At 60.2% G+C, this 10,589-nt stretch overlaps 2 protein-coding genes across 2 annotated transcripts in view; one reads left to right on the top strand and one right to left on the bottom strand.

The window, feature by feature from the left end:
- Positions 1-2,004, top strand: part of PNMAL2 (paraneoplastic Ma antigen family-like 2) — a 3,870-nt gene extending 1,866 nt beyond the window's left edge. Inside the window, 6 exon segments of the mRNA XM_012653249.1 lie at positions 175-285; positions 288-368; positions 457-524; positions 556-633; positions 1,540-1,653; positions 1,956-2,004. Of these exon segments, the coding sequence (XP_012508703.1) occupies positions 175-285; positions 288-368; positions 457-524; positions 556-633; positions 1,540-1,653; positions 1,956-2,004 (501 nt within the window).
- Positions 2,005-7,287: 5,283 nt separating this feature from the next.
- On the bottom strand, positions 7,288-9,411 carry CCDC8 (coiled-coil domain containing 8). Its single transcript, XM_012653457.1, has one exon. The coding sequence runs from the start codon at positions 8,644-8,646 to the stop codon at positions 7,288-7,290; it is 1,359 nt and encodes a 452-aa protein (XP_012508911.1). The 5' UTR covers positions 8,647-9,411.
- Positions 9,412-10,589: the final 1,178 nt, after the last annotated feature.

Below are 10,589 nucleotides of genomic sequence, written 5' to 3'. Positions count from 1 at the left end.
CAAGGGCCAGCCGCCCGCCGGCTCCAAGTCCACGCGCGGGAGGAAGGCTCGTCGCGGCCAGAAGCTGCCCCCCCGATGCCGCTAGTGGCTCGGAAAGAGGACGTCCCGCCTGGGAGCGGCCGCGCCGGGCGCCCACAGGAGCCCCGCCCTCCCCCTGTCCCCTCCCCGCTCCAGCAGAAGCCACCTCCCCGCCGAACGCAGGTGCCCGGCTGTGCCTGTGCCGCTGGCGCGAGCGATCCTGACGGAACAAGCCCTGATGGGGGAAGGAAAAGAGAAACGGGCCCAGGGAGGCAGCAGCCGCGGGGGCTGAGACGCTGGTCGGGGGTACCCCGAGTGCGGGTGGCTGTGGGGGCCCGGGTCGGGCCCCGGCGAGTGATCAGGTGCACACCCGGCACCGGGGGAGGCGAGCAGGGTGGGTGAGCTCTTTGTGACTCTCAAGGGGCCCGACCCTTCCAGACACCTGCTCCTGGCCAGCGCAGAAGGCCGCTGCTGTCCCCCACCCCGACTGATTGGGCCTGGGGTCTGTGAGGGAGGCCGGCCCACCCAGTCGCCCAGTGGTGTCGGGGTGGAGCTGAGCGCTGAAGGCAGAAGCTCGCTGATGAGGAGAGGAGATGATTCCAGAAAGGAAAGCCTGCGAGGCAGATGGGGACTGAGAGGAGGAAGAGGAAGAGAGGCAGCGGGAGACTGGAGGGGGAGGTGTCTGATGGCGCAGCAGCAACTTGGCGGGGAGGGGGAGGAAAGGGAAGACACCTCAGCCATGCCTGCTGCAGACCCGGCTGATACAAATGACCAGCCCAGGGCCCCGGCCACCTGCCCCCATCCACAGGCTGAAATTGTCCCTCGGACTGCAGTTTACCAAAAATTCTAATTATTTTCCGTTTATTTATGCTCGATTTGGAGTAATTGACATAAAATCCAGATTTCTGGCTTCTCTGGGCAGAGTGGGCTGTGGACCCCTGGGTCCCCACTCTCCCATGGGGCTGACCCGCCACTCAGGTCTGGCCTTGCAGCCCCCGACTTAAGACAGTGGGGTGTCCTGGGTCCACTCTCTTAGTGAATTAATGGCCAGAGGGACCCCTGACCTCTGCCCACATGTGAGGGGCAGAGGCTCTCAGGGCCAGAACTGGTCAGTGGGTCTGTCCTTATAGAGGAGGAAATGTCCCCAAGTTAGGAAACTGCTGCCCTGCCCTGGCTTTTCCTGGAGTCAGCTGGGCTGGCGCTGCGGGGCCTGGGCACCTGCCGTCCCAAGTGCAGACGCTTCAGTAGAGTGTGTATGTGTGTGTGTCCATGCTATGCCCTGTGCTTCCGCCCTCCCTGCCAAGCTTGGTGTTGTCCCTAAATAGTGGTCTCCCCAGACACCCGACCCACACCTTCTGGTCCCTGGGGCAGTGTGTTGTGTTTCCTTGTCCAAATTTCTATCCCCAGGACGTGAGGAACCCATCGTGCTAGGAGCACCCTGCCCTACTTGTTTCTTGGAAGGCCCAGGGGGCCCGGGCAGGTCCTCACAGCCCAGACTGGACTGTCTGCGTCCCACGCCAGGGACACCCAGGTGCGGAAGCTGGCTGCGGACGCTTCTCCGTGCTCAGAAGCTGCCCCCCTCCTGGCTGCAGGGGACTCCCTGGACAGTGAGCAGCCCAAGGAGGAGCAGGAGAGGTATCCCTGGGGCTGGGGGAAGAAACCCCCTGCTCCCTGGGGGCTGATGGATGTGGGTGCCTGGCCGAGCCAGCAGCCTCTGGCCATGCCTGTGGGTGGGGAGGTCCCGATTCTGACTTCTCCCCAGAGCAGGTATAGGCTTCTCTCTGTGTACTGTGCCCCCTGCATCCTCCAGGAAAGCTGAACTAAGCACTGTGACCTGTTCTCTCTGCCTCTGGGCCTAAGGGCACGGGGCGTGTCGGAGGTTGAACAGTAAATAGATGCCCCATCCTCATGACTGACATTCGCCCAGAACACCCCAGAACTGCCCTGTCGCTGATCTACACCCAGCGACCTTTGCTTCTCCGGTGACTGTGCCCCCTGCCCAGCCCTCGCCCCCATGCTGGGCCCCAGCTTGGGCTCTGCAGCCCTTAGTTAGACACCTATGGAGCCCCTGAGCCCTCCTGGTTCCCCTGTGGCTCTAACCCCAGCCGGCCGCTGCTCTGCTCCCACCCAGATACACTCTGGCAGGCCGCAGCTCCATCTGCCTCCTCCCCAGCCTCCACCCCTAGCTCCCCACCTGGTCGTATACTTATTTCATTATATATTACGACGTAATAATAATAGAAATAAAGTGCACAATAAATGTAATGCACTTGAATCATCCTGAAACCATCCCCCCTCGACGGTCCGTGGAAAAATTGTCTTCCAAGAAAAGGGTCCCTGGTGCCAAAAAGGTTGGGGACAGCTGCCTGCGGGACCCAGGAGCCCCTGGTTCACTGCGGTGGCTGTCGCTGCTGCTACTCCCCGGATAGCGTCTCCTGCCCCGCGCTTTCCACCTCCCGCCTGTGCCCCATCGGCCGCAGCAGCAGCGGCCCCTGGGTTAGGACTCTGGGGAGGTGGCTGGGGGGTCCTACCCGGGAGGGGACAGGTGGGCGTGGAGGGGAGAGGCAGCAGAGCCGCTCAGATGCAGCTCCCTGGGGACGGAGTGTGGCCTGTCTTGTTCCCAGCCCCAGCGCCGAGCCTGGCATGCGATGGCTGCTCAGTTGACGTCTGTTGAATGACTAACGGACGGAGTGAACCAGGCGGACTGGGCGAGCCAGACCCCAGGTGCGCCCGGCGAAGAATGTGCTGGAAAGATACGCCCCCTGGAGGGAGTGGGCCGAGGGGGCGCGGGGAGGAGCGTTTGAGGTCGCAGGGGCAGCTACGTGAAGGCCCTGAGGTCCCTCAGGGAAGCGCCAGGCGCGCAGAGGAGACGAGCATGGCCGCCGGGGGCAGCGTGGTCCCCGCGCGGGGCCTGGATCGGCCGTGGGCGCCGGGATGGAGGACGCAGCGGCCGCCCCCTCGTGGGAGAGAAACACTGGCCGGGAAGAGGCCCGAGTGCCGTCCGCGCCATCGGGAGATTCATCCGGGGCCCGCGAGCTCCAGGCCCCATTCTAGGCGCGGGAAACAGGACCCTCCGGAGCGTCCCTGCGGCGGGGCGGGCAGGGGACAAACACGTGAGGACACGATCCGCGCGTTAAGCAGTGAGGACCGGTGGGGGGAGAAAAGTCCGGCAGGGCAGGGGCCCGAGGGAAGCCAGGGTGGGAGAGGGTTTGCAGTGGTTGTCAGCAGGGTGGTCTGGGAAGCCCTCACTGAGACGGGGACACGTGAGCGACACCTGAGGAGGCCAGGGGGTGCGGCGGAAGGAGGCGGGAGGGACGCGCAGGACAGGAGGTGGGAAGAGCCAGGGCTGTGATAATGGGGGCGTATTAACGTGCGATCGCCGGCCCCCTCGTGCCGGGCTCAGTGCTGGGCCTAGGGGACACAGTGTCTCCAAAACAGGCCACCTGCCTCCAAGTGGCGCTGTCTAGTTGGATTTCCACATGACTGGAGTTTAAAAGTGAGGACGCCTTGAAGTGGGCGTGCAGAGGTCGCTGGGGACGAGGCATGTGGACAGTGACAGAGCGTGCCCTGGCCCGGAACCTCAACGCCGAACTCGTCCTGGCCCCACGGCCTGCTTAGACCGGGACAGGGCGCCCGGAGACTCCTCGAGATGTGATGAGAAGCTGGAAGGAGGGAGAAGTCAGGGTCCCAGGGACATAAAATGACACATTCCCGCCCCCATCGGGTTCCCAAGGCCTTGTGTCCACCAAGGCTCCGCCTTCCCCAGTGCAGGCCCCGCCCCTTGCATAGGGTGCCTCGTTCTCCCGTATCCAGGGCTGCGGACAAGAGCTGCAGAGCCCCATATAACCACCAGGAGGCGCCCTAGGCCTTGGCGTGCTCTGGACACCGGCCCCGTGCCTTAAAAGCGTCAATCGCCAGGCTGCGGAAAGCGGACTTTCCCGCAGGGCAGCGGTTCTCAAAGTAAGGGCCTGAGACCGGCTGCACCAACGTCTCCTGGGAACTTGATACATAATCCCGCCCCCCCCACCCCAGACCTGCATAACCACGCTGGGGGTGGGGCCCAGCAATCTGTGTTTTCCAAGGCCCTCCAGGTGGTGGTGACAAGCGACTAGTTTGAGAGCCACTGCTGTGGGGTCTGATTATGTCTATAAGACCCCTAGGGTCGCGGTTGTCAGCCCCGGCTGCACCTTGGAATCACCCAAAAGCTTTAGGAACTATGGATGCGCCAGCCGTCCCCTGCACCGTTGTGTGTGCGTTCTGGGCACGGGCTCCAGGTCATTCCAGGGGTGGCCAGGACTGGGAACCGCTGCCCTAGGGTCCCATCAGGGCTGACGTGTGTTGTGAACAACTGGCCCGGCTGACATAAGGCAGGAATAAGAGAAGGTGACGTCAGTTGGGGCTGGTTTGAGCTGGAGCACATCACATCCTCTTCAGTTCCCTGAGCCATGCTGGGAGGAAAGCTCTGCCATGATCCTCCTCCAGATGAGCAAGCGGAGGCACCGAGAGGTTAAGTAGCCAGCCCAAGGTCACACAGCTTGCAAGGGGCGGTGCTGGGGGAAGCCAGGCAGCTGGACTCCAAGCCCCTCCTTACCCAGTCCCCAACTGTGTCCTCCTCTCCTGTACACACTGTGGGCCTGGGAGGAGACCCAGAAAGTCCCCCTGTCTTGGGGTGGCATCTCTCCCCTCTGTGTGTGTGTTCTGTCATTTTCTCTTTGGTGACAATGAGGGCTGCCTGGTCCAGATAAAAGGCTGATTTGGAGTCAAATCTCTGGGTTTCCGGGCTTCCTCCTTGGAGAATTTGGTGCATTTGAAACCACAACCGCGGGGGCGTGAACGGGGCGCGTTACCATCTCATCTCGGGTTACCCGCTGCTCCTCCCCTCCTGGGGCCTCTCTGGATGCTCACAGTGCAGACGCTGGGGACAGGACTGCAGAGAAGGTCGTGTCCACTGGAGGGAGGGACAGACTGAGACTCAGTGGGGACGCATTTGCCCAAAGCCTCCCGGCTACTCAGAGGCTTATAACAATAAGCCCCAAGGGGAGGGTGTGAAAAAGTGTGTTTCTGCAAGTACTTGTGTGTCTGTGACTGGCTCTCGAGGTTCTATGTGATCGGATGTGTGCGCACATGTGGCTGAGCACAAGGACGTATGTGACAGTGTCCAGCAGCGTGTGCACATGTCCCGTGAGTGGGGATTAATGCTGGAATTTGTAAGTATGGCCGTGTATGTGTGAGTCCGTGAATGTGGGTAGGGGGCTTTGTGTGTATGTAGGAGCACAGGGTCTGTGTGTCTATAAGCACATGTGTGGGCACTGCGTGCGTGCGTCTGTGTATCTGTGTGTACATGTCTGTGAGTGTGGGTCTGCCAGTCGGGCCTGTGTTTGGGGCATGCGTGTGTGTGTGTGTGTGTGTGTGTGTGTCCGTGGGTGTTAGACATCGTGTGTGTTTGTGGTGTGCGCTGTGTCTGCACATCTGGGTCCAGGGCTGTGTGTGCACACACAGGCGTAGCAGTGAGCGGGTGTGACCCAGCTTTGCCAAGGGTGGCTGATGTCTGAAATCCACACAGCTCCCTGTGATATCCGTCTCGCCTCTTGTTCGGTGTCCACACCCCTTTCCCTCCCACAGGCCCCAATGTTCCCCCCAAGACCCCCTGAACTCTGGGCCCTGCAGGAAGGAAGAGCAGAGACACACTGTCAGGCTGCAGGTAAGAGTTTATTACACACAAGCTGTCTGCCCCTCCCGGCCCCCGATTTTGTCCCTGTCTTGGAGTTTCTCCAGGGGTCTTTGTCTTTGCTGTTCCCTTTCACTTTCCAGCTCCCCAAGCAGGCCTGGTCCCCCGAGGTCATGAGTCCTCTGCCGTCCAATGTGGGCAGCAGCAAAGGACAGCCCCCACCATCACCACCAGCTTCGTATGGAAAGCATGCCTCAGTCGCTCCGAAACCTCCCCAGCCAGCCTGGCTCTTCCTCCCGACACCTGCCAAGTCCACCCGATCCCACCTGCCCCAGGTGGGATCCACACCCAGTCCTTCTTCCAAACCCCACTGGGGCCTCTTCCTGCCAGGCTGTGAGCCACGAACTGAAGAGCCCAGTGTCCACCACCAAGAGCAAGGCCACAGGGCGATCAGTAGCCACTCCATGCAGAAAAGAACAGGGAAGGCGAAAAAGAAAGAGGGGTGGCAGGGTAGAATTCTTCAGTTCCAAGGGGAAAAAACGAAGAAACTCAGGCCAGGCATGCAGCCAGACAGGAAGACAGAACTGGCCTTTGGACCACTCACCTCCATGAAGTCCCTTTTCTCCCGCCCTCAGCGAGGCTGGGGAGTGCTCTCTTGCTGTCTGTTTTTCACTGCTCGGGGTGGAGGGGGGGGCACAAGGCCATACAGACAGACACCCCCAGCTTCCTCCTAGCCTCCACAAGGCCTTAGCAACCCCATTTCTCCCAGTTACAAGCAATTATGGTACACTACGGCACAACCTCCCTTTGGGGTCTGCTCCTGTCGCAATGATTTTCCGTGTCCAGTGGCCAAGCTGCCCAGATGTTTGTGGGGCTCAATCCAAACAGGTTCCAGGGACATGCAGACAGCTCTAGGAAAGCCACATCTCTGGTGCCGAGGGCCTCAGAGTCTGAGTTTGAATGCGTTTCCCAGACAATTTTTCTGTACCTTGCAACCAAGACCAGGGTGAAGTGTGCAAACCGTGGGCCCTATACCCTCCAAACCAGCAGAGCCGAGCGCAAGGCGACGGCAAGCAAGCAAAGTGACAACATAAACACACGGGTCCCCATCACCGACAGCAACGGCCAAGTTACCCTAGAGCATTGTCAGTTGCCAAGTTCAAAGCCAAGAAATCAATTTGTATACATTGTATTTGCATGTTGGCTTGAGCCCTCGTTTTAAGTTCAAGGAGGCAGTCAAGGTTAAGAGCACAGGCAAAAGGGAGACAGGAAAAGGAATTTCTCCCCTGCTCTGCCTCTCGCCCTCTTTCAAGCCGAGCACCTAGAGTTGCATTCGAGGAAGTTAAAGTCATAGGCGATGCAACCCCATTGCATCGATTTCTTTATTTACATTTTTGGGGTTGCTACAAGGAATCAGTATTTTTTTTAAAAAATCAATGCATGAGAGAGAAAACTTTCACAAGAAAAGAGGGTTGTTAGGTGGCCATGTAGGAGGCACTCCCTGCCCCTTTCTCAGCCCCCATTTTCAAGCAGGGAAGCAGAGAGCACCATCTTCCAAGCAGGGGACAGTGGGGTGTCGCTCTGTGGACCAGGCCCTCACCTCACAGCTGGTCTTCCCCCTCTCCCTGCTCTCCCTGCTCCACTTCGGCTCTGGCCTCCGCCCTAAGCACCCGGAGGCTCCTGGCCTCGCCTGCCCTGGGGACTCTCTTGGGCAGCGTTGGCAACCGGGGAGTGTGCCAGAAGGCTCTCCGGTGCTTGCGAAACCATGAAAAGCGTCCAGGGGTCTGGAACCTCACTGTCTTGACCTGTTTCCGGGCCCTGGCTCCTGGGGCTGCCCCTGTGGCCCCCTGGGCAGCTGAAGCTTCAACTTCCTGGGTACCCAGGGCCCCCGCCCCCTGATTATGTGCAGACTCTGCCCTTTGGGCATTCAGGGCCTCTGCTCCCTGGTCAGCCTGGTCAGCTACCGCCTCTTCCCTCCGATCATCCGCAGCCTCTGCTCCCTGGACAGCTGGGGCCTCTTCCCTCTGGTCACCTACAGCCTCTGCCCTCTGGTTATCTGCCGCCTCCGCCCCCGGGTCTGCCGGGATGTCTGCTCCCGGCACCCGCACCGCGGCTGCTGCCTCCTCCTCCCTACGGCGCCGCAAGGAAGCCCAGTTGATCTTGGGTCTCCACGCTCGAGGGGCGGTCTCGGGCACGCGCCCATCTGCCGCGTTCCCCACGTTATCCCCGCGGCTGGTGCTGGCCGGCAGCGACGCCCCATTTCTCTCCACTGCGGTCGAGGCCTGCTGGGCCTCGCCCGTCCCCGGGCCAGATCTCGGGGCCCAACCCTTCACCCTCCGCTTCAGCTTCCCCCAGGACACCTGGCTGACATACTCTCGCCACCTGTCTGCCTTGGACATCCGGGGCCCCAGGTTGTCCTCAAACATCGGCACCGGCAGGTTGACGCGGCGGCGCGCAGGAGGCGCGCTGGGCTTCTTCTCCCCTCGCCGGAGGAAGGCCTCGACCAGTTCCTCATCATCCTCGCTCTCCAGGTCGCTTCCGAGGAATTTGCTGCCCAAGTAACTGACGGGCATTTTGCGCACCTTCTTGCCCGGCCTCGAGCCTTTGTTGCCCTTGGCTCTGGAGGTCTCGAAGTCGCTGAACTCGCTGTCGCTAGCGTTGCTGCTGTCGTACGTGCCCACGACCAGGCGGGGTGGAGGAGTCACCATCTGCTGGACTCTCCTCCTCACTCGGGGCTCCTTGGGCTTTTTGGGGGGCTGGGGCGGGTGGGGGGTGCTCTTCTCGATGATGCGGGCCACGTCCTCCAGGGTGCGGCCCTCTTCTTCCAGAAATTGGATCAGCCGCTCCCGAAATTCTGCTTCTTTGGTGGCAGGCTTGGAGATGACCCTCCAGACGCCCCCGGCCAGCCTGACCTCGCGGGGGATGAGCAAATAGTCGACATCCTCGCCGATCTGCAGCATTCCCACCGTGGAGTCCTCCTCCTTGCGGAACACCTTGCCGATCTTCTTAAAGGTCCCCACCGGCTTTAAGGCTTCCACGAGGACGTCCAAATCCACATCTTTGCAGACATCAGGGACGCTCCAAAGGATCAGGCAGTCGGGGGACGGGAGGAAGCCCCAGGGGAACCAGCCCCCCACATGGCTTTTCTCCAGAGTCTTTAAGATCTCCAGGGTGGTATCTGGGGTGAGAGGCAATGAGCCCAAACGAACCGGTAGCCCTTAGTCTTGCAGGGGGAGGAGGTGCAGGGCCGGGGGTGAGGAAGGGGTGTCCCAGCAATGGATGACCGGAGAGTCTCACCTCTCCAGCCAGGAATGAGCCAACTCCTCCCAACTTCTCCGCCTGCAACAAGTCCAATCTTGACCAAGTCCGGGTCCCCCCAAGGACTTGTGGGATTCAATTCCTGGGATGTTTACGTGAGCCGGGGTGAGGTCAGTCCCCAGGCTCAAAGCCCACTCCAAGCTGGAAACGTGGTGTCCCAACTCCAAGTTGGGGCGCACGGACTGCCCGCGGCTCTTCCTGCCCCAGGCACCAGGGACGCGGCTGGATCTTCGGAGAGGACTTCGCAGACAAAGAGGGCTCGGCCGTGGCTATTCAATATGGCCGAGGCGCCGGGAGGCCTCAGCCCAGCCCTCCCGTAGGGTCTCCCGCCCCCAGGCAGGCCGCCACCCAGCTCCAGGCCGACCTGGCCGCGCCTCCCGCCCGCCAGCCCGCGCGCCCTCTGCGCTGCAGCGCACGGGCAGGAAGTTCCTCCTCGCCCTCCCCGGGGTGAGGCCCACCTTCCCCGTCTCATCTTACACTCCGGACTCGGGAAGACTGACACGGGGGCTGTCCACTCCCTTCGGGCGGCCTCCCTCCCCTCCCCCACAGGGGTGTGGCCGCGCCCCGGGCCTAGCTGGGGCCACCGCTGCCTAGCGCAGTCGCTGGGGCCCACGTCAGCGCCTTTCCCAAAAGGCAGCGGTTCCCAAACCTGCCATCCTAAATGTGTGGGTTCCACCAAGCCCCGGAGTTGGGTGTGCTAACGGAGTAGACCTTTTGAGAGCCATTGGAACTGCATATTACCATTTTAAATTCCGGCGGCTGTTGGTACCAGCAATTCCTACCTATATGCCCATCCGCGTGGGTGGAGATCTTGGTACCAGGGCCTTATAGCACCAGTCCCCAGCGTGGTGCTTGGCACACGGTCTGTGCTCAATGCATATTTTCGAGTGGATAAATGAACCTACATGTTCATCCCTGGGGACTTATCTATTTTATGGTCTATTATAGTGAAATACCATGCAGCTATAAAAAAAAGAATGCGTTGGCTAAGGATAGGTAAATTTTATGGAGTACTTCCTATATAGTAGGCACCATTCCAAGTGCTTTCTATGAATGGACTCATGAAATCCTCACTATACCATAAGACAGGAAATTTGAGCATCGTTCCCATTATACAGCTGAGGAAACTGAGGTCCAAGGAAGTAAAATCACTTGCTCTAGGTCACAGCCAGGAAAGGGTCGAGCCTGGATTTGAATCTGGAACAGTCTGACTTTTGTGTGTAGACCAGAGTCTAGATGTGTACACATGCTAGTCACAAGTACAAACGCTGCCAACAGGGGCTGTTTCTGGGGAAGAGGACTGAGGAACTCCCTCCAGAGGTGGGAGAGACATGCACCTTTTCGCCCTACATCCTTTTGGGTTGCTTGGATTTTTAGCAACCAAAAATGCTAATTGGGCGGGGCCGGTGGTTCAAGCCTGGAATCCTAGCACTCTCAGAGGCAGAGACGGGAGGATTGTTTGAGGCCAGGAGTTCGAGATCATCCTGAGCAAGAGCAAGATCTCGTTTCTACAAAAACTAGAAAAATTAGCCAGGCCTGGTGGCGCACACCTCTAGTCCCAGCTATTTGGGAGGCTGAGGCAGGA

This window comes from Propithecus coquereli, unplaced genomic scaffold, assembly GCF_000956105.1.
Source record: "Propithecus coquereli isolate 6110/MARCELLA unplaced genomic scaffold, Pcoq_1.0 Scaffold42, whole genome shotgun sequence".
Taxonomy (NCBI): domain Eukaryota; kingdom Metazoa; phylum Chordata; class Mammalia; order Primates; family Indriidae; genus Propithecus; species Propithecus coquereli.
Note: the sequence above shows the minus strand (reverse complement) of the source record. Positions and strands in the feature narration are given on the sequence as shown.

What these genes read in the sequence shown, in the direction of transcription:
- CCDC8 (XM_012653457.1), bottom strand. Translation starts at nt 8,646, where the DNA reads ATGCTGCAGATCGGCGAGGATGTCGACTATTTGCTCATCCCCCGCGAG.